The sequence below is a fragment of the Haliotis asinina genome, chromosome 12 (genome assembly GCF_037392515.1).
Source record: "Haliotis asinina isolate JCU_RB_2024 chromosome 12, JCU_Hal_asi_v2, whole genome shotgun sequence".
Classification (NCBI taxonomy): Eukaryota; Metazoa; Mollusca; class Gastropoda; order Lepetellida; family Haliotidae; genus Haliotis; species Haliotis asinina.
In genome coordinates this window covers 37,578,942-37,602,373 of record NC_090291.1, presented here as the reverse complement: position 1 = coordinate 37,602,373, position 23,432 = coordinate 37,578,942, and the positions used below count along the sequence as shown (strand labels likewise).

At 41.9% G+C, this 23,432-nt stretch overlaps 1 protein-coding gene across 3 annotated transcripts in view; it reads left to right on the top strand.

Moving 5' to 3' along the window:
* Positions 1 to 23,432, top strand: part of LOC137257848 (b(0,+)-type amino acid transporter 1-like) — a 28,671-nt gene extending 5,239 nt beyond the window's left edge. Inside the window, exons 2-14 of one of the 3 annotated variants that reach the window (XM_067795329.1) lie at positions 10,102 to 10,209; positions 11,195 to 11,354; positions 12,045 to 12,146; positions 13,868 to 14,131; positions 15,111 to 15,236; positions 16,028 to 16,127; positions 16,353 to 16,397; positions 17,839 to 17,962; positions 18,273 to 18,376; positions 18,983 to 19,079; positions 20,944 to 21,093; positions 21,801 to 21,969; positions 23,305 to 23,432. In XM_067795329.1, the coding sequence (XP_067651430.1) occupies positions 11,255 to 11,354; positions 12,045 to 12,146; positions 13,868 to 14,131; positions 15,111 to 15,236; positions 16,028 to 16,127; positions 16,353 to 16,397; positions 17,839 to 17,962; positions 18,273 to 18,376; positions 18,983 to 19,079; positions 20,944 to 21,093; positions 21,801 to 21,969; positions 23,305 to 23,363 (1,440 nt within the window). In that variant the 5' untranslated portion in view covers positions 10,102 to 10,209; positions 11,195 to 11,254 and the 3' untranslated portion in view covers positions 23,364 to 23,432. Of the gene's footprint in view, positions 1 to 4,612; positions 4,702 to 10,101; positions 10,210 to 11,194; positions 11,355 to 12,044; positions 12,147 to 13,867; positions 14,132 to 15,110; positions 15,237 to 16,027; positions 16,128 to 16,352; positions 16,398 to 17,838; positions 17,963 to 18,272; positions 18,377 to 18,982; positions 19,080 to 20,943; positions 21,094 to 21,800; positions 21,970 to 23,304 lie in introns of those variants that run through there. The other 2 variants (XM_067795330.1, XM_067795328.1) reach the window with 2 other exon arrangements.

The following is a 23,432-nucleotide window of genomic DNA, read 5'->3' as shown; positions in this document are numbered from 1 at the left end:
GACTAAGGGAATCAGGTGGTCAGGTCCTGCCTTGGTTGACACCTGCCATCGTTCCCGGTTGCGCAGGTCGATGATCATGCTGTTGATCATTGGATTGTCTGGTCCAGACTTGATTATTTACAGACCGCCGCCATATAGCTTGAATACTGTTGAGTGCGACGTAAACCTAAACTCACTCACTCTTGTCCCTTGGCTTCACCTGTACACGCATTCATCTCATACTCTCTAATGAATAGAGCACATTGTATGTCATTCTATGGGTGGGACCAGCATGTTACGTCTCAACTCGTCTCCCTATTTATTCGTTTTCCGCATGTCATGAATAATGATGACAAAGAATTAAAATTCTAATCTGAATTAAATGGAATGCCTATTCAGTAGTGAATGGTTACCAAGTGTATCAGAGGTCACAAGGGTAGTCTGTCACAATCCCTAAAACCCCTACAGTCCAGCCATCACTGTAATGTTAAAACTCAAAATGAAGCAAGTCTAGGTTCCGTCTCACAGTCTTTGACTTACATTATTTCTCCTATAGCCTAGCCCTCCCTGCAAATCCATAACCGTAAATGAAAGAAGTCTCAGTTCCCTGGGCTCGGGTATATATTAAGAGACTCAGCGTTAGTTTTGGTCCCGGGAGTGACCGACTGAACGTCCTGTTTGTGATGTGAGAGTATGAAAGCTAAATTTAACGCTAACTTTGAATTAAACCTTGGAATACCAAGAAAATTATTTTGAGTTATCAGTTGCTTGACCAGTAAGCTGGCCGGTAAGGTTGCCCCAGAGCGTCATCTGATCCTCACTGTCCGAATTTTTCGCCCGGTCTGGCAACATTCGGTGTATCCAAGCATGCAGACTTGTCCTTTAAATGATCTTCACTGACGTATTGTCGTTGTTTTTGTATTGTGAATACGTTGAAAGTGTTAGCGCAGGGTACTGTTTGAGTATGAGTGAGTGAGTGAGTTCAGCTTTACCCCGCTTTTGGCAATAGTTCAGCAATAGCAAGGATGGGAACACCAGAAATTGGCTTCACATACTGTACCCACCCGGGTCTTCGGCCTGACGAGCGAACGCTTTAACAAGTAGACCACCCATGAGTACTGTTTGAAATATTTCAGGGAGAATGAACTTTAAAAACTCCTTACTGGGTACCGTATAGCATCAGCTCTCTCGTTTGTATTCCTGTTTCTCTCCCCAACTCTATCATTTGACCCCTCCCCTTCTCTCTCTCTAAATTGAAGACATGGGTTAAATGATAATGATTGTTTTATCATGTGAGTAGATCCCCCCTCCCCCTCCACTAAAATAACCGTAGAACAATGATGCGCAGGTTATTAGAGCATACAAGTACGCAAAAAAACATATCTCATTCCTGACCTTCTGAAGGTGAATGCCCTAGGTGGTTCCTGGTATTTGGTATTTGTGTTCAGGATAAGGCTTTACACGACCGTGGCTAGCATAACTGTGAGTATTAACGATCACTTGTCACAATCTAGGCATTTCCATGTTGATCTTGACGGAGTATCGCGTTTATATATTTGTTACGGTCACTGTGTAAATTGCCCAGTCATGGATATAAGTATAGTGTTAAACAAACCAACCAACTATTCTATCTAGCTATAAGAATGCGATCGTATCTGAATAGTATGAAGATCGTGCATACATGTCAGACTAGTGGTACATGAATAGTATGAAGATCGTGCATACATGTCAGACTAGTGGTACATGAATAGTATGTAGATGGTACACACAACTGAGGAGGTACATGAATAGTATGGCGATGAGACACATCCCACATTGGTGGTACATGAACTGTATGTAGATGGTACACACAACTGAGGAGGTACATGAATAGTATGGCGATGACACACATCCCACATTGGTGGTACATGAACTGTATGTAGATGGTACACACAACTGAGGAGGTACATGAATAGTATGGCGATGAGACACATCCCACATTGGTGGTACATGAACTGTATGTAGATGGTACACACAACTGAGGAGGTACATGAATAGTATGGCGATGACACACATCCCACATTGGTGGTACATGAACTGTATGTAGATGGTACACACAACTGAGGAGGTACATGAATAGTATGACAATCGTGCACATGTCATATTGGTTGTACGTTAATAGTATGAGGACCGTACATGCAACTGAGGTGGTACATGAAGATGTAGTTTGAAGGTCGGACACACATGCCAGATGGATGGTACATGAATAGCATGAAGATAGGACACACATGCCAGATGGGTGGTACATGAATAGTTTGGAGATCGGACACACATGCCAGATGGATGGTACATGAATAGTTTGAAGATTGGACACACATGCCAGATGGGTGGTACATGAATAGTTTGAAGATCGGACACACATGCCAGATGGGTGGTACATGAATAGTTTGAAGATCGGACACACATGCCAGATGGGTGGTACATGAAAAGTTTGAAGATCGGACACACATGCCAGATGGGTGGTACATGAATAGTATGTCGATACCTACATGTTCCTTAGATGCTATGGAATTGGTACAATACAAATTGTTCACTTGTCACGAGGGGGTCATGGGTTGATGTACCCTCGATGTTTGTTTATGTTGTCTGAGCCCGAAGTCGCAATGAATCCGATAACAGAAGGGTTTCCGTCTTTATGTCAAACACAGCATTTGAAATGTTTCACAAACTAGCTCCAAACAAGAAAGTGACACAAACACCTCCTACCCTGTACCCCTGTAAGTCCCACTTCCACTGACAGCAGGAGGGTGTGGGACTATGTTTGTCAGTGCTTTGATTGCCTTGATTTGGGTAGGGACTATTTACTACTTTATATGTTTATCAATTCACGATGGTTACCCAGTTCATATTATGCTTACTCACACTGCTGCTTTGTTATAGGGTGAATCTGATCACCCCGTGCAAACACGCTGCATTGGTGTGGAATATAAGCTGGAAATACCACCTGATTCTGCACCTGTTTAGGCTAATCGATAACAGGTTGGATAATGCGAAAAATAGATTTAAATCAATAGAAATACAGTGACACCTACAGGCAGTGCAGAGAAAGAGAGATAGACAATATAGACATAGACATAGATATGCATGCATACATACATACATACATACATACATACATACATACATACATACATACATACATACATACATACATACATACATACATACATACATACATACATACATACATACATACATACCTCGTGAGAGAGAGAGAGAGAGAGAGAGAGAGAGAGAGAGAGAGAGAGAGAGAGAAATTGTATTTATGATGGTCAAATGTCACTTGATTAATTCTACTGTGCTCCCTGTCGTGTAAGTCTTGGAATCACATGTACAACAAGTTACAAATATTTAATTTGATAATAATGGATATTAAATCGACACTGTATACGGTGGAGCAGAGCTTTTGAGAGACAGAAATTGACCGGAATGTGCGGTTGTCCACATTTAAACACATATGGCGCCTGTCATTAGTGCTCAATGGCTCTAGCCATCTGTTTCTCACCTGGCGCACACGATACTGGGGATATAGACACAGTTCGCATTGATCCAAGCTGTGTTCAGACATCTCTGTTCACAAGGTAGGTTTGTTTACCAAGTTTTACAGGATGAATTCAAACTATGTAATGACAAACTGCAAGGCCTTTCATTGTAACTTGCTCGAAGTAGCAGGGTTGTGGAGATCCTTCACACGTGATTTACTGTAGTGAGGATTCACTACTCTCATCCTGACCGGTTTGGACGCTTCACGTGAGCTCGTTTGGAGAATATGGAATGACTAGAATAGACGAAAATAGCAAAACCATGACAAAAATTTTAAATTGTTTTCTTACACTGTCGTGAATCACTTAAAATGTTAGAAACAAACATATGGTATGTGGATTACGGGTGGTACGGGTAAGCAGCTCGCATATAGCGGTGAATAGTAGTAGGTGACAGTGCTTCCTGCCGAATGACTGAAGCAAACAGCAAATTCATGATCAGTTAGATCCACGAACAACAACCCCCAATATCGGGCATGAGATTCGAACTTCACGAGAACATCAATTTAGTTGAAATGTTGGCGTCATGATATCTGCACATGTCACCATTTACTGTTATATGAAATGCCAACGACAATATCATTGTGCATATGTTATGAAAAAGCCTGTCCCTTATTCCCAGGTACTTTAAGCCTAGACAAAGTGATCCATGAAGATCCGGGTTAGAACTGATCTTAAGCAACCGATGGGTGTCGTTAGAGGCGACTAAAGGGATTAAGTGGTCAGCTTCGCCGACTTGGTTGACACATGTTATCATATCCCAGTTGCGTAGATTGATGTTCATGCTACTGATCATTAGATTGTCTGGTCCAGACATGATTATGTACAGACCTCTGCCATGTAGCTGGATTATTGCTGAGTGCGGCGTTAAACTGCAAACCAACCAACCCAGAGAAGTAATTCACATCCCGGCACGTGAGTGTATGCAATGACGCAGCACTTTGGTGAGCGCGTACACAACAGCCCATCCGTTTAAACCGAGTTTTTAGAGAGAAGTGCAGAGCAAGGAAATGATTAAGCATCTTTCATGTTTACTGCGAGCTGGTGTATTTGAGCCCGTATACTCGACGTGGTTTTCAAACACACAGAGATCAGCTCTGCCATGAGACTACTGGGAATTGCAACTGGACCTGGAATACAAGTAGGTACTTTGGACACATATACCGTGGACAGGATATGATTTATCTGATAATGAATGGTTCCATTCATCACTATATATACTGTGGTTAGCATGGAAACCAGATGATGAAATGTGCGTATATATAGCTTTGTGCAGCATCATGGGTACTGAGATGAGGCAGTTAATAAATGAAATAGGTCATGTTTGAATGGGGATTCGGGATGACAGCTGTGTGTTTCTTCCCCTTAACTAAACACCCCAGGTCGTTTTCACACAGCCTCAATTCTCTCAACGTTATAGATCTTATAGTCAGGTGCTGATTTGACTATCGAAATCGTTGTCTTGCTAAAGTCCTGCTTTGTGCAAAATCCGGACCGTTGATTGTCGATGCTCTTTTAGCGCTGTGATTGTCGTAAGTGCCATGCATTAAACATCAACTTACGATTATGTTAGCGCTAGGAGAGCTTCGATAATCTAGGCCCTGAATGGGTTTGTGGAATAATTCAAGTTGTAATATGGTCTGACTTACACCTCTTTGTAGCAGTGTCGCAAAAATGGCGTCTGCCTCTCGTTTGCATTTCTAAAATCACTGAAACATATTCTGACAAGCTTAAAACTACTGTAAAATGGTTAATTATGTTTAGGTGAGTGTGCAAACTATAAAATGTATAAAATGGTTTAAATTAATCAGTGAAAGTCGGTGAAATAACTGTGTACACAGCGAACTCAAAAACAGATAATTGAATGTGTGACTTCATATGATTATTAGCGATGCAGTTACTCTGGCGGTTACCAGCGGGTAATATTTTTTCCAGTTGTCACAATGCTGGCAGTCGATACTCAAGGGAGACATAAGAAGTAAGATTATACTGCATTTTGTGTATGAAAAAGGACCGCGCATGTGATACTGGCGACCTTGGAGGTCTTGATTAGGATGACTACTGAATTCTTTATGTCACTGTGTCACCTTCCCCAACTTGAACAAAAAATGCATTGTTATGTAATAACAAAACAATTGCTGTCTAAACAAATGCATGTAAAAGTATTCGTACCAGAATGTATATTTCATATCGTCTGTTCAGTATCAATCAGATATACATGGAGTGTGACATCTGTCAGAATACTCACGCGTCAATGACAGACGAACAGATAGACAAAATTAGTTTATGCGGTCAAAATTAGGAACATTAGTCTATTATGTGAGTGAGTTGAGTGAGTACACACACACACACACACACACACACACACTACAAGTTTCTTACAAGTGGGGGCATTGCAACGTCAGCTCATTCGGTACTTCGTGGAAGTACTTCTGTATCTCGAATAACATTTCTTTTTGTGTCGTCTGCAAAATCTAGCAATGGCTACGAAAAGTTTTTGCCTCGCATTCCAGTAAATAAATTTTGACAAAACGTTCAAATGTAGTCCCTGTGAATATTAAGAAGGGGAATTCTATCACAGGAATTACACAATACAAAATATTTGCGGGAACAACAGCACCGGTGGCCAGTGAACAACTATAGACACAGACACAGACACACGCACACGCAAACGCAAACGCAAACGCACACGCACACGCACACGCACACGCACACGCACACGCACACACGCACGCACACTCACACACGGGAGCCCCAGTGAGATGGGAGATCGATCGTGAACCTGAGGGACCCGCATGCTTTGATTCTTAGAAGGCTTTAAAATTTCATCGCGTGCTCGGGCAGCAGGGGAAACAGTGTGAGACAGACTAGGTATGGAACAAAAAACATATCATAGACAGATGATTCCATTCAGAAGGGTGGACGGACCTGTATAAATATATTTACTCACACCGTAACTATCGAAAGAGTTCTGATCAAACACATATTTAAAAGTGCACAGTGATGACGACCTCCATGCAAATATCTATGGTTTAATGTTCTCAGCTGAAATTATTAATATATTCTAAACGCTCCCTGTGTCAAGGGGTCATTACTGCACTGAAATATTGCGGCAGCTTGCAGAACCACCTGTCTGATATGATATGTCGCTCATGGCGAATTCTTTCTATCTGTTTCATTGTAATGCCTGTCATAAAGAAGATATATTTAGTTTGCTCTGTTTCTTTCAATGTTTGTAAATGTCGAACAGTTTATGGCGTATTCATACGCTGTCACTGTAGTGGCATGCCCCGTGTGGAGTCTAAGTAAACTTAGCCTCAGTACTTTTCGTTATACTCCTCTACTGAGTCTATCAAAACCTTTTGGGAGGTCGCGTCAAGTAACCTTTGAGACTGACCAATCAGAACACAGCTTTCCAAATCGCCAAAGTGGGCATTCTTTCAGTTGTCAAAGTTTAATCACGCTGAGGTGTGTTGTAACCAAACAGTCGACGATACATGTTGGGTCTTTCACCTTAAACTTCTTTCCCTCAATACAGACATCATGCAGGTGAAGCTTGTGGGTAGAATGGAGTATTGACACACGGCCAACCTACAGTATTCGTCAGCTGCTGTGTGAGACGAAATGTGCCCTTATTTTTTCATTTCGAGTTATGAAATCAGCATATTAAGAAAAAGTCTGTGAAAAAGAAAAATGTTTGTGGTTGCAATTATGTGATTACATTATCTTTTCTGTGAAACAACATTAATTATGAAAATGAGGCGAGGTGAGGTTGCCTTGTGGGTAAAGACCCGGGTTCGATTCTCCACATGGGTGCAATGTGTGAAGCACATTTCTAGTGTTCCCGGTCGTGATATTGCTGGAATATTGATAAAAGCGGCACAAAACGATACTTATTCACTCACTCACTCACTCACTCACTCATGAAAATGAGTGAGTGAGTTTAGTTTCACTCAGCAATGTTCTAGCTATGTGGCAGCCGTCTGTAAATAATTAAGTCTGGACCAGACAAACCCGTGATCAACAGCATGAGCATCGATCTGCGCAACTGGGGACCGATGACGTGTGTCACCCAAGTCAGCGAGCCTGACCACCCGGTCCCGTTAGTCTCCTCTTACGACAAGCATAGTCGCCTTTTTTGGCATGGGTTGCTGAAGACCTATTCAACCTAGGATCTTCACAGGTTTCATGAAACTGAAATACGGTTAATGTACAGCTTTAATAAATAACCCAAATAAAACAGATTCAATCAGTTTTGGTACTCTGCACCTATTGTGTTCTATCACTAATCCCTTACCTCCAGGGGCGGTGGGGTAGCCTAGTGGTTAAAGCGTTCGCTCGTCACGCCGAAAACCCGGGTTCGATTCCCCACATGGGCACAATGGGTGAAGCCCGTTTTCTGGTGTCCCCCGCCGTGATATCGCTGGAATATTGCTAAAAATCGGCGTAAAACTAAACTTACTCACCCACTCCCTTAACTCGTCCCGGATCATTTTCATGAACGATCCTTTTCACTTTGTGAATAAAATCTGTTTCAACCAAAACAATACTGACGCAACATGAACATGGCTTCGAAGGAGCGGTAAGGATGGTGGGGTAGCCTAGAGCGTTCGTTCGTCACACTGAGCACCCGTGTTCGATTCCCAAATGTGGTAGAGTGTGTGCTAAATGCGGTGTAAAACCGTATTCAGTCTCTCACTCATTATGTATCCTTGTGTATGAACATGATGACTGAAATAAATAAAGGAGCAGACCTGGAAGTATGTTACGTCGAGGACATACGATACGAGGACGGGTTCGATTCCCAACATGGGTACGATGTTTGAGGCCCATTTCCGGTTTCCCCAACCGGATATTGCTGGAAAACTGATAAATGTGAAACTAAACCCACTACGATATGTCTGTATTTATGATGTTTCAAAGAGACAAAAATACTAAATTGTACTTGTGATGATTATGAGCGTGTCTAAAATAGTACTACTAATTTTGGTAACGATATAGAGCATGTCTAAGATACACATTACTATTTTATGTATTTACACCTAGTATGTCTGTCTACACCACTACAATATTATATATTACACAATGCATAATTATAACGTGTGCGTTCATTTGTTCACCGCATACGCTCAGTGCAGTATTTCTCTGATATCAGTGCATGATGCTGAATTAAAATATTTAATATCTTAATGCTCTAAATGAGCGGATAAACTGTCTCAATACAATACCTCCTCTCCTACACTGCAGTGTAGTTCACTGACTGAGTGCACAACGGTAGCTATAGTAGTTGCAATCAAGACCAATGGTGTAGATCTGCCTCAATGGCGTTTGAGAGATGAACAGGGCAGATGTGAATATGGTGCTATTGATTGCTCAGTTATGTCGCTCAGCAAATGCCATGAAGACTTTGTCAACAGGAGACAATGGAACCTCATTATTACAACAGATGTGTGGCAGTTTACAGATGTGCACATTGGTTTGCCTGACTCAGTCGTTGTGACAATGTTCATTGCTGTTGCTTGAGAAGTCAACGTCACCAATAAGCCATTTTCCAGTTTTGCGAAATAAGATTGTTTAGAGTGATGTCCCTTTGTAAAACCACGTAACTGAGGCAAACTGTCAAAACGTCTGTTTGCTATGGCTTGTGCAAATACAACTGTTGTGCTGGACAATGTGCTTGTGGACTTGACGTATTTCTCTGTGGATGACTGTTCTCATGGGCCCAGACAACGTGTCAGGTCACGGAAGAATAGGTGTACTTCTTCCACGTCGTTAACAGTGCCCGTGTGACGATTGAGAACATATATACTGACGATTCAAAGGGAGATAAGGCATTACATCGAGCGTTGGTAAACGATTGTGACTGCTGTTGTCGAGTTACATACACAGCCTGTGTGAAAATAAAAATCAGCACTACCTACGTTATTTGCATCTAACGTAGGTACCCTACATTGCTGTAGTAACGGTATCAAAGGTGCACGGACCCTAGGAGTATTCCATGTAACATGGCCACGTTCACGGATTGTTGACGCCCACAATGTTGTCAGACAATAAGGCTCGGTTACATTCTACTCATTCTAAAAGTAGGTACTGAAAACTTTATATGTAAACCGTGACTAAAGTCAGAGTCAATCTGAAGCATGAAGGTGGACCACCTTTGAAAATTATTTTTAATTTCCGACAAAGATAGAATCAGCCGTATCAGTTTTTGAGACTGCTTCCTTAAATAATCCCTCAAACACTGCCCCGACGCCAGACTTCCCCATCCATATTCCCCACCCCCTCCTCTCCTCTGATCTAATGTGTAAGGCACTGGTGCAGTCAGGACGCAGGTATTTGCGTAATAACAAAATCTGCCTGGGCATGACCGTACATATGCACTTAGGATTAAGTTGAACAGGTTTATGACATACATAATATGAAGTTAGGAATCTTAATGACTGTTTTTTTCACAGCGTCATATCGTGAATGTTTTGTTTATGTATGTTTATTATAGATCCTTCAAGAGTGAGTGAGATAGTTTTGTTTTATGCCGCTTTAGCAATATTCCGGCAATATCACGACAGGGGACGCCGGAAATGGGCTTCACGCATTTTACCATGAGGAGAATCCAACTCGCGTCTTCGGCTTGACGAGGCATATCCTTCAGGTATATTCTGATATTTTGGGGTTAACAAAATGACATATTCATGCACCGAAACAGAAATCCACTTTCGAATTATATATGGTTGTATGTTTCGACTACTGCTTATGACCATCTGGAATAGCATATATTTCTCTTCCACATCATTCTACAGCAGGTGTCCCTGGCATTTATACGATAATATCAATGTCGCATGTACATATTTTCCAAAAGTACATGCATGTTGTTGATGCATTGATGACTAAGCGTTTCTTAAACGACGGGGAAGTGATCACTTTTTTCAAGATCATTTTCCCTTCTCAGCTCCCTGGGGAATATACTCATCGTATTTTGCTTGCGATTTTGCTGGATTTAATTCTGGAGGGACGGTGGGGTAACCTTATGTTTAAAGCATCCGCTCGTCACACTGAAGACCCGGGTTCGATTCCCACATGAGTACAATGAGTGAAGCCCACCTCTGGTGTCCCCTGGGACATTGGTAGAATGTTCATAAAAGCGGCGTAAAACCGTACTCACTCTAATGAGGGAAACATGATGCGCCATATTTCAGTGTTTCTCTGCATATAACGCAGAATTGCATTATGTGACGCTCAAGAAAGTATTGTTTGCACCTTAAAGAGTAATAAGGTATTTATGGCCACATGACCAAGAGTACAATTAATGAGCTTAATATAGCACATGGACAGGTGAACAAGTGTATATGGGTAGACATAGTTTCAGGTAAATTGCACTATTTTTTACTAGTTTTACGTTCTTTGTTGCAAGCAACTGAGTAAATATATAATAATAAATAAATAATAACATTATAAAATATGTAATAAAATTAAATTGTGTTCATGTGAAATGGACCTTCTGGCAGAAGCAAGGATGCACCAATGTTTGATGATGACTGGGCCTAACGCACGGTTGGACAGCTTCAACATTCTGTGCAGAAGACACCGATAATCCTAACCAATTTAAAAATATTTTTCATATTTATATTTTGTTTCAGATTTATGGCCGTCATTTTGAAGTTTAAACACTAAAATCAAGGGGGACAACACAACCAGTCATGGCGAACGACAAAGAGGCAGACGGTGCCCCAAAAATAGAGATGAAGAGAGACCTTGGACTCTTGTCAGGGATTGGGCTCATTGTTGGCACCATGATAGGTAAAACACTCGATAAGGAACTCCTGGTCCCCTTTTTAATGGACCCCGTGAAGATCCGGGGTAGAAGTCTTCAGCAACCCACGCTTGCCATAAAAGGCGACTATGCTTGTCGTAAGAGGCGACTAACGGGATCGGGTGGTCAGGCTCGCTGACTTGACTGACACGTGTCATCGGTTCACAACTGCCCAGATCGATGCTCATGCTGCTGATCACTGGATTGGTCCGGACTCAGTTATTTACAAACCACCGCCATATAGCTACTACTGAGTGTGGCGTAAAACTAAACTCACGCACTCCTTTATAATGGAAACAAACATCTTAAAAGTATATATCAAACGTCAGCGCGAAAAAAAATACCCATTGTTGTTTCCTCAGGGACAGACTCGCAAAGAAAAAATATATAGGATCGGATCTCTGAGATTAGTACTGTGGGAAACAAATATGATTTCAGTTTCTGAAACACTGAATTTGGATTCAATCCTTATTGAAAATATCTTTATTGGACTTACGTGAGCACTATCTAGAACACTGACTTTCAGAAGCAATGGAAATGCTGAAGTCATGTGGTGACTGAAACTGGTTCCGTGTGACCCAGAGCCGAGCCTCGGTACTTGATACAACCAAAGTCGATTGCATGTTGTCTTTAATCGTTGTCTCTGTAAATGGAACTGATAAACTTGTCTTCCACAGGGTCGGGCATCTTCATCAGCCCTAAAGGTGTCTTGGAGGGCTGCGGGTCTGTGGGACTCAGCCTCATCATATGGGCCCTGTGTGGAGTACTGGCGACAATGGGTATGGAGAGCAGATTTGATAACCCTGTGAAACACGCTGCACTGAGTTGAAACATAACCTTGAAACATCACCCGATTCCACACCTGTTAAGGCTAATCGATAACAGTTTTAAAAAACCCAGGAAAATAGATTGAAATCAATAGGAAAAAACTATACATGTAGATAACACAGATTGCTTTAAGTCTTTAATTTAATCGTACACACACATTCGCCCAGGTTCTCAATTTCCCATCTGACTAGGAATCACCTTTTCACTTGCAATTAGGTATATTTGTTACTTCAAAATATTAGTTCAGAGACTAAGCATTAGTCTCCCCTTGACCCTTGCGAGCCAAGTGTTGTTATAGTGGGTCTATTGCTTTACAATGCCTAAATATGAATGAATGAATGGGTACATGGCGATGGATACTGTTACAGGTGCACGAGACCCAGAAATACGCTCACCGAAGGAATGCTTATCTTTCTGTTTCAAGTACAATTTCAATATTTGTTTTTGCGATTTGGGAAATGCGGACACCTGACCTAATAAAGAACAGTTAAACTGTTCCAGTGTATGTCTTGTGTCAGTGTATACGTGTATTTCTTTAAGCTACTCGGGTGATATGGAACGGGGTTTAACGTTTCTTTAGAGATTATTGACTCTGTGCTTGTGACCGTGAAGATCCGGCTTAGAATTGATCTTCAGCAACCCATGCCTGTGGTAAGAGGCGTCTGAAAGGATCCGGTGGACAGACGCAATGATGTGGTTGACACATTTTATGTTAGCGTATTAAAATTGCGTATATCGATGCTCGTGCTGTTGATCACTGGGTTGTCTGGTCCGGGCTCGATTATTTACTGCCGCCATTTAGCTTGAATTTTGCTTAGTGCGGCTTTCAACAACAAATAGGACAAATTGTATGGATAACAACTTCTTTATTGCGTGATAGCGACGTTTCGGTGCAGATTCTTGTACCGTTGTCAAGCATTCTATATACAATTTGTCCTATTTGCACACCTCAACTTCTAAAATGCCACTCAAACAAGTTTCAACAACAAACGCGCGCTTGAGTGTTTGTTGTGTGTGCATTTGTGCTTGTGTCTGTGTCTGTGTCTATGTGTTAGTGTGTTCATGCATGAGCGTGCATTCATGTTATATGAATGTCGGTTTTATACATGTAACGCTCCCTCACTGGGATATCACATCACACGTCTACAGAGACAGTCAAGAATTTAATAACCCTTGTCGTACGACGGGATCGCAATTTGAATCGGTTCAGTTACTTAGATATATGACAATCGTTGAACATGAGTTTGTTTGGACAGGAAACACTTTTACCCTTTTCACAAACACCAGCGTGTTGTGGTAATATCCTAGTATTCTAGTCATAGCATGCTTTAAGTTCACTGCGTGTAGGCTTAATGTGGGACGAGAACCGGAAGTGATGACAGTCTTAGACGTTTACTTCTTTGATGATGAAATCACAAATATAGTCAAATAATCGTGACAAAAAAGCGGTTTTGATCGCACGATTAAAGTCTCCTGGCAACTCCACAAAGAATGAGCCAACACTACCCTTGTTACTATTCTAACTGTATAAATCATGTCAGAAAGTACGAAACTATCAAGTTATCAGAGTAAATATTCAGGGTTCCGATGCATGATTCGTTGAGATGGGAGATTACTACGAACGTTTTGTAGCCAAGGTCACAGGCAGCTAAACACTTAAATTTTCTTCCAGGTGCCTTAGTCTACGCCGAACTGGGGACAGCCGTGCCTCGATCTGGTGGCGAGCATGCGTACTTGATGTACACGTACAAGGGAGATGTAAGCAAAATTGGAAGACTTCCGGCGTTTTTGTTTGACTGGACTGGTCTGTTTATTATTCGCCCAACAATGGTAGCTGTCATCAGCCTCGCTATGGGGACGTACATAGTCAAGCCTCTCTACCCCGGATGTGACCCCCCGACTTCCGTCATCAAGTTGGTGACTGCTCTCGGCATGCGTAAGAACAAAACGTATTTTGAGTTTTTTTACGCTCAACTTTCCCCCGCATCTTCAAGTTATTGTGATTTGTAAATACGTGCCTAAGATATAGTCAGAATCATAATGGAGTCTTACGATTGGGAATCGAACTCGGGCCGTTGGTGTGACGAGCAAACGCTTTAACCACTGTGCTACCTCACCCGCGCGCCGCCATGTTGAATAATGACTATAATGTACATGCGTATTTAAAACTGGACTTTTGTGTACATTAAAACTAGATACCTGATGCACATAATGTATTTAATCGGGCTGTCATCGTTGATCTTGTCATTCATGAAAATTATGAATAATTGAATAATGAATGATTCAGCTCCCATTCACACCACATGCACGATTAGATTCCTCAATTGAAATGTATAGAACAAAATTCAGAAGGAACTTTCAGAAACATATATCTCAATACAGTACTTGAACTTGAACTTTAGCTTGTAATTGTTCAGATGCCTAGGGATAATTTCCTACGAGTAAGTATTGATCAATTATGATAAATGTATAACTATATTGCTATAATTGTCTCCTTCCATTGCTTGTCGAAACATTTCCGTAACATTTGCGGATGGTACATTCCAGATACTCTTCTCTGTCTGCTTTGAACAAATTAAATCTAGAAAATAAACATATCTATCAGACCCATCTGCTTGATTTTATCACTGCGTAATGAACACGTATTACGAATCGCTATCAAATATCGAGCACGAAACAATCTGTTACACACATATACTGGACAGCAAAAGAAACGCAATTTTCCAGAGAAGATTGAAATAACGTATAAGTAAAAGATGATTTGTATGTTTTCTATCTAAATACTTGACAAAATGCCAGAGATGCGTTTCTTTTGCTGTTCATTGTATTCCGGTGTTATTTCATTGTTATATTCCATTGTTACACCGGTTATACATTACCAATCCAGGTTAGTCATTCCGGATTTCATGTTTCAGTGTTCATAACGTTCTGCAACTGCGTGAGCGTCCGACTCGCCACTATAATCCAGAACACCATGACGGTCCTCAAACTCCTGGCTATTGCCATCATCACTATCGGAGGCATCTACAAGATAGCTGAAGGTCAGTATGTCAAGGTTGTGTATGGAGACGTATTCTACCCATATATTATAGATATACGTAGATCTGTCTACATTGGTGGAATTATTTACAGACCGCCGCCATATAGCTGGAATATTGCTGGGTGCGGCGTAAAACTAAATTCATCAACTTACATTGCTGAACCGGTGAAGTCCCGGATTAGAATTGGTCTTCAGTAACCCATGCTTGTCGTAAGAGGCGACTAACAGGATTGGTAGTCAGACTCACTAAATTGGTTGACACAGTCGGTTCCCAAATGGTTAGATCTATATTCGTGCTGATGATCACTGGATTGTCTGGTCCAGACTCGATTATTTACAGACGGCCGACATATAGCTTGAATATTGCTGAATGTGACGTAAAACTAAACTCACTCTTTCTCTACATCGTTTACAAACTCTTCACTCTTTACACTGTTCTGAGACGTCGACACCTACTGTTTATACCGTTCTGTGAGACGGTGACACCTACCCTTTACACCGTTCTGGGAGAAGTCGACACTTACTCTTTACACCGTTCTGTGACACGTCGACACCTACTCTAAACACCGTTCTGTGAGACGTCGACACCTACTCCTTACACCGTTCTAGGTGACGTCAACAAATACTCTTTAAATCGTGCGAAATCAACTCCTAGAGGCGGGCACCTGCTCTTGCTTGACCTGCCTCTCAGACGCTAGACACTGGTTCCAGACCAGCTCTGCTATTTTTTTCCTATTTTGTATGTTTCTTTACAACCCACAGCAATTATACTCATGAGTTTGTTTATGACAGGTAACACTGAATATATATCTGAGGGTTTTGAAGGAACTTCGCAGAATCCGTCAACTGTTATATTTGCTTTCTATAACGGCTTGTGGGCATTCGATGGTTGGTAAGGGCAATTTTTCATTTTGTGTATCTCACGAGAAAACACTACCAAATTATCATTTAACGTAATGAATGCAAGGAATGCATATAAGATCTATTTTTTTTTATTCTCTCATTGCAATTATCATTCAAATATTAAATTCCATTGTAACACTAAAGCCAATACTGGTAGAATCCAATATCTCTTAATATTATTTTTATCATTTATAAAGATTTGCACCTTTTTCAGGAACAGTTTAAATTTTGTGACTGAGGAGCTGAAGAACCCAAGCAGGTGAGCTACTATATAATGTTAGACATAAGGTCTCTCAGGAGGGAGGGGCGGTAGAGTAGCCTCGTGATTAAAGGGTCACACTGAAGACATGGGCTCAATTGTCATCATGGGTACAGTAATAATGTGAAGTCCTATAATGTGCCAGTCTCCATGCAACAAAGCATGTTCAAGGCGCTAACACACTGATCATCATTATTACCCCGGGTAACCCAAGTTGCCTGTTAGGCGCTAGAAGGTTATAGTCACATGACTTTATCTCACCGGGTACAATTGATTCAACAATGTGTGAAGTTCATTTCAGGTGTCCTCCGTGATATTGCTAGAATATTTTTCTAAAAACACCATAAAACCATATTCACTCTACTGAGGGAAACGTTCCACCATATTTCAAAGTTATTGTTCCCCTGGTCTTAGGTTCGCAGGGGCGGTGGAGAAGCCTGGTGTCTTGTCACACTGGAGACCCGGGTTCGATTCCCCACTTGGGTACAATGTGTGAAGTCCATTTCCGGTGTTCCCCGCCGTGATATTGCTGGAATATTTCTATAAGCGGTGTAAAGCTCACTCACTCACTCACTCAGCTAGGTTCGGATCCCAGACTCCGATTGTTATCCTTGCATGTTTATCATTCTCATGGGTGGCGAGGCCTTGATCTACACAGACATACTGCAATGAAAATAATCATCCGTCAAGTAAATTAAATCCTTTATTATTAGGTATCGCGAATCTTTGGAGTGAACGAAGAGTGAACACAAACAGTTAAAGCACCATATAGGAGACGACACTATCATCATCTTAGGGATCCGCACCAGGGCATTTCCTCTTGCCGCATGAGTTGAAAAAAAGCATATAGGTAGTATCAGTTGTATCAAAGAGAACCTGGGTCGACTGATGGGTGAAAACTTTCGCTTTGACGTGATTAGAGTAAGTTGTGTGCCCAAGTTCTTATATTCCAGCGCCTAGATTTTGTGTGATTTTGGTCCAGGAGAGCTGTGATGGTTACTGTTACTGTTACTGTTTGACACTTACGACCATCCTGACACTAAGAGAGCTTCAGAAATCCAGGTCCTGAAGTCATGTTCATTCACCATCAGGGGCGATGGGGTAGTCTAGTGGTCATTGGGTTCGCTCGTCACGTCTGAGGCCCTGGTTCGATTCCCACATGGTATCATGAGTGAATCCCATTTCTGGTGTCCCCCGCAGTGATGTTGCTGAAATATGACTAAAATCGGCGTAAACCCATACTCACTGACTGAGTGACTGACTGACTCACTCACTATGCTATCCACAGCTTCAACAGTGGAACAGGTGCTCGTCAGTGTAGTCCTGAATTAAGACATTACTTCATATCTGTGGTGGCTACCTTTAGGGATTACAAAGTCACTTACAAACTACGTCATCTTCAAAGTTTTTGGTTCCTGAAGAAACGTACATTCCCATGCAGGAATCTCCCCATTGCTATCATGGTGGGCATCCCACTGACGACACTCTGCTACGTCCTTGCCAACATCGGCTACTTCAGCGTCATGTCCAAGGAGGAGATAATCCTGTCACATGCCGTCGCTGTGGTGAGTTGATGGACATACAAAACAAATGTATAAACAAATATTAATAGAAGCGACAAAACAAATATTAATGTTACATCTTGCATTTCATTATGCGCAAAACATCATTCAGTGGAAACTGACAAAATAAAGATTAGTTTGATGTGCAGTGTCTACATCTTGCACTTCATTATGCGTAAAATATAATAATGGAAACTGACAAAATAATGATTAATTTGAAATGCAGTGGCTATTTCCTCTGCAAGGATGTTAAATTGTTGTTATATATACACAAATCTCTTGTGCAGATTTTCTACACCTTTGTTGTTGGCAGACCTGGGGAGACCGCGTCTTAGGAGTCATGTCCTGGTGTATCCCGATGTTCGTGGCCATGTCGACATTCGGCTCCGTCAATGGATGTCTGTTTTCGTCAGGAAGGTAGAGACTGTCTTCAATATACACACAGTATTTGTAAAGGACGGGAACACCGTCTATCAATGAAAGTGAATAGGCCAACCAATTCAATGTTCAAGGACACTTTGTTTAAACATATTGTGAATGAGTCTATCATGCCGAGGACCTGATTCTTCACATGCCAGCTGACCTATGAGGATCCGAGGCAGAACAGGTCTTCAGCAATCCATGCTTGCCACAAAAGGCGACTATGGTTGGCGTAAGGCGCGACTAACGGGATCTGGTGGTCAGGCTAGCTGACTTGGTTGACACATGTTAATAGTTCCCAACTGCGCGGATCGATGCTCATGCTGTTGATCACTGGATTGTCTGGGCCAGACTTGATTATTTACAGACCGCCGTCGGGAATATTGCTGAGTGCGGCGTAAAACTAAACTCACCCACTCGCTCACATATCAGTCACGTTGTCCCCCATTTGATAGGACAAAAGAGCTGAGAGCACTGGTGTAAGACTGAACCCATTCCGACAGGCCGTCCATTGTAGCTATTGGTTCCTTTTCCAAATCAATGTTCACCATATTTTGGGATTGTGGTCACCCCTTTTCCATATTGGGTCCCCTCTGTTTCCAGACTGTGTTATGTAGCCGGACGAGACAGCCATTTTCCCAAGATGCTGTCATTCATTCATTATAAACGACGCACACCGATCCCCGCCATGTTGTTCACTGTGAGTACAAGACGAGAGTAAACTTATTGTATAATGGTACCATCGTCACGAGAAGGTAGTCGGATACACGATGATGATACTGCCTTAGTATCGCCTGGGAAATTCTTTGGTCTGAAATACCCTTTGATTTATAAGCCTCCTCCTCAAAAACAATAGTTATTTGGTGGATGTATGATGAAAACAAGTTACAAGTGTGCACCTGCATTTGTCACTGTAGGCCCACTCTATTGAAAGTGAACATACGTGGAGACTGAGAAGCGAGGTGGCAGGAGTTAAAGAGTTGCGTGTGAAGAGCGGCTAAGTGAAGTTAGCCTCAGTACTTTTCGGTACACTCTACTACTGAATCTAACGAAACTTTATGGGAGGTCGTGTCAGGTAACCTTTGAGATTGATCAACCAGAACACAGCTTACCAAATCGCGAAAACGGACATTCGCACATACCTTTTGAACTTTTTATCTCGAAAAGGTTCGTACCCGAACGATTCCGAATATAATAAAGCGTACGATCGTTTCCGGGTAATGCACACGGCGCACGTTACAGCCATGACAGCGGTGAGTAAACCGTCGTTGAAAATAGTCTTTTTGGCAATATTCAAGAATGTCATCTTGCGGAAATATTAACTGATGGTAACCATGTAAACATAAACCCAAAAAGCGCATATACTGCAGGTCAAATATCTGTATTTTATGCGGTTTTTTGCTTGTGGAGAGATCTGAGTCAGTGATGTGAATATTTGTAGAAACCGTTGTCTAATTGTTTAAATTTAACCGTCTCTCGTTTGATTGGGCGGCCATAGGTCGCTCAAAAGGTTACCTGACGCGACTTTCTACTAGGGTTTGTTTGACTCAGTGTTGAAGTGTAATGAATAACACTGAGACTAAGTTTACTTAGACTGGACAGAGCCTATCCTTCATCGAGGTTGTAAAGGTTTAAGATTAAACGATAAACTTTACTGACACCGCATTTCCATATTTTATGTCGATGTTTAGGCAACATACCTTAACTAAGAAATCACAGACTGCCCCTGTTTGATGAGGTCGTGAAATGATTCACAATGCATCTGGCTTACTGGTTACACCTGCAGCATGGTTTTTGCACTGAGCCAGTGTAATTCTATAACGCACGATGAGACTGATGGAATATCAGTTCCGTACCAGACCCCCAAAGTTTTAAAGCGGCAGAGCCTCGTTCTGAGATTTCCATGATTTCCAGGTGTCCGTCTGTCAAAGCTCGCTGTACCACATAGCGCTCTGTACGATGTGTTTGCATGGATTAGAAGGAGCTTAGTGTTGCAATATACATACTTAGACGTATCAAATCATACTGATTGATATTTGTGCATCCAGTTGAATGGATTTGTCTAAAAATTCTGGACTGGTTAGCGCACTAAGTTGCGTGTAATCAGTGTTATCGTGGTTCGATAACTTCTAATCAGCTATTTCACCAAACCATCTGTCGCTTGTTCAGGGCCGTAGTTAACTTTTCTTAATAAGGGGGTCACCATCCACGTTAAAACAGTGTTATATCAATGGTTTGAAGCCTAAATCTGTAAAAATAATCTAGGGGCAGTTGCCCCCTGCCTTCCTGGGCTCCATACGGCCATGTTGTTAGAAGCCATAGAGTTCTGAGGACCTAATCTCACCGGGAATTCCTCTTTATTAGCAGACACAATTATTGAGGGGCGGTGGGATGGCCTAGTACTTAAATCATTCGCTCATCACGCCGACTACCCGAGTTCGACTCCCCATATGGGTACAGAGTGGTTTCTGGTGCCTCATGCCATGATGTGATATCGCTGACATATCGCTAAAGGCGGCTTTAAACTATACTCACTCATAATAACTGAACTATGTCTTTTCCAGTTGACGATATCTATTCTCCTCCTCATCCCCGGAGACATTTCCACCCTCATCGACTTCTTCAGCTTCGCCTCTTGGTTGGTATACGGCGCCACGTCCTTCTCCCTCATCGTGCTCAGGTTCAAGGAGAAGGACCTACACAGACCATACCGGGTAGGCGACCTGTGTGTCCGTCGATGTTGAACATTCAGGGCCGAATAACGAAGAGTACACCCATACTTTCCCAAAGTAACTGTTGGTGAATTAGCCAATATATTTTGATTATTTCTCGAAAATTACGTGTTTTGAAAATATACTTGAACTAACGATACATACGCCCTAACCGCAACTAGGCCAGTGGACATTGTTTACACAACACAGCGCAGCGTCACATGAAAGTCGATGGGATGGCACATGGGCAGTGATCGCTCGATCAGCCATTGATACAACACACAACATCATGTCCCACCATCCTCTTTGTTTCATCAGAGACCATATATATTATATGGTCTCTGGTTTCATCGAACGATACGGCGAATATCTGGGTTACAGCTGATCTTCGACAACTCGTGCTTGTCGTAAGAGACGACTAAAGGGATCGGATGGTCAGGCTCGTGGTTGACACATGTCGTTGTATCCTAATTGCGTAGATCGATGCTAATGCTGTTGACCTCTGGATTGCCTGGTCCGGACTCAGTTATGCAGTCCCCTCTGAATATACGAGATTTGGGATCGTAAGTGGAATATTGCTGAGTGTGGCGTTGAACAACAACCAATTCTGGGGTGAAATTCCAAAGAGTTGATATTGCAAGTGCTTATTAGGAACCGTTGGTCATATATTTACAGTGATAACGAAAATATTTCTTCGTCTTGTCTTCCAGGTGCCCATATTTGTACCCGTGATAGTGTTTCTAGCTTCGTGTTACTTGGTGCTCGCCCCTATCCTACAGAATCCTGGCATCCAATTCCTCTACGCTATCATCTTTATAGTCGGCGGCAGCTTCATCTTCGTGCCGTTTGTGTACATGGGGATACACTTCAGCTTTATGGGTGAGTGTAGCCGTCTCACAGTCCCTGAACCATATTATTTTCCCCCTAGCCCTTCCTGCAGTATTATGCATTTGTCCCTCTGCGGCTCCTTTTAAAATTAAATGGGTTTATTTGTTACAATCTAAAGTATGTATTTAGAGACTAAGCGTTAGCGTAGGTGAGTACATCCACAGGCAAACTGTAGCGCAAACGGGCTTGCGCAGCGTAGAGAATATGACAGGTCTCCTTACATGCGAGCGAACATTCGTAACTACTCGTGTCATTCCGGCAACCCGGTTGTAGGTCACAGAAAGAGACGAGTAGTTACGAATGGCGAGCGAAGGGAGCTTCGTTCGCATATAAGAAGACTGGTCATTTTTTCTATGCTGCGCAACCATTTGCGCTACAGTTTCCCTGTGGTATAACAACCAATGGCGTATAGTCCAAGTCCACATGTATAATGAGTAAATAAGTGAGTGAGTGAATAAGTCAGTGAGTTAGACTTTAGGCCGCTTTAAGCCAAATTAAAGCGAAACCATGACAGGAGACACCAGCAATGGACTTCACACATTGTACCCATGTGGGGAATCGAACCCAGACCTTGGCTTGACGAGCAAACGCTTACCACTAGTCTACCCTACCGCCTATGGGCATACCACTACGTCATTAGTATTACAACGGGGACACAGCAAAAGATCTAGATGTAGCTTACTCGTGTCTTCATATGCCATTTCATTTTGATATGTTGAACATACATCGTTACACAAGTATTTTAAAAAAAATTACTTTAAATGATAATAACAAAATACACAAATAGCAGACTGGCGTCCGTGTGTGAGAGAGGAATCATCACGGGTTTGGTTTGTATGAGGAATTTTGTTGTGATGATACACAATCATGTACAAATAATATCGAGATTTCGATGCAATGTACATGCGCCTGAGTGTAGGGCAGTTACTTTTCATAAAATATACGTCAACTGAAACGTATCTTAACCAGCCTAAAGAAATCGATTATGTCGAACATGTTCAGGGTATATCCACCCCTATCCTCAACACACTACGGTGTATGTACAAAGTAAGTGACCCTCCCTGAATTCCATTAACAAAATGATAGCCATAGGCGTAAATTGTGAACAGTCCCTAAATACACATTGACACTAACGGCCAGAGTAAGCCGATTATTCAACACGAGCCCGTTCCAGAAAGGAACAATATTATGTTTATACAGTTTGATATTTAGGACCACTTCCCTCTAGTCAATGTATGTCAACTGAGTATGAAGGGTCATTAAAAACCCGGTTGTTTGTCTGTTTTCCTGATGTCAAGCTCACGTGTAACCATTTGTCTTTTTCAGATCGCCTGACAGAGTTGTGCCAGAAGGTGTTGTTATTACTACCAACCAAACGAGAATAGGTTTCGTAGAACTGGTTGTAATTTCATCGTGTATATGATTTGTAATTCAATAAAAACATTCGCTGTTTA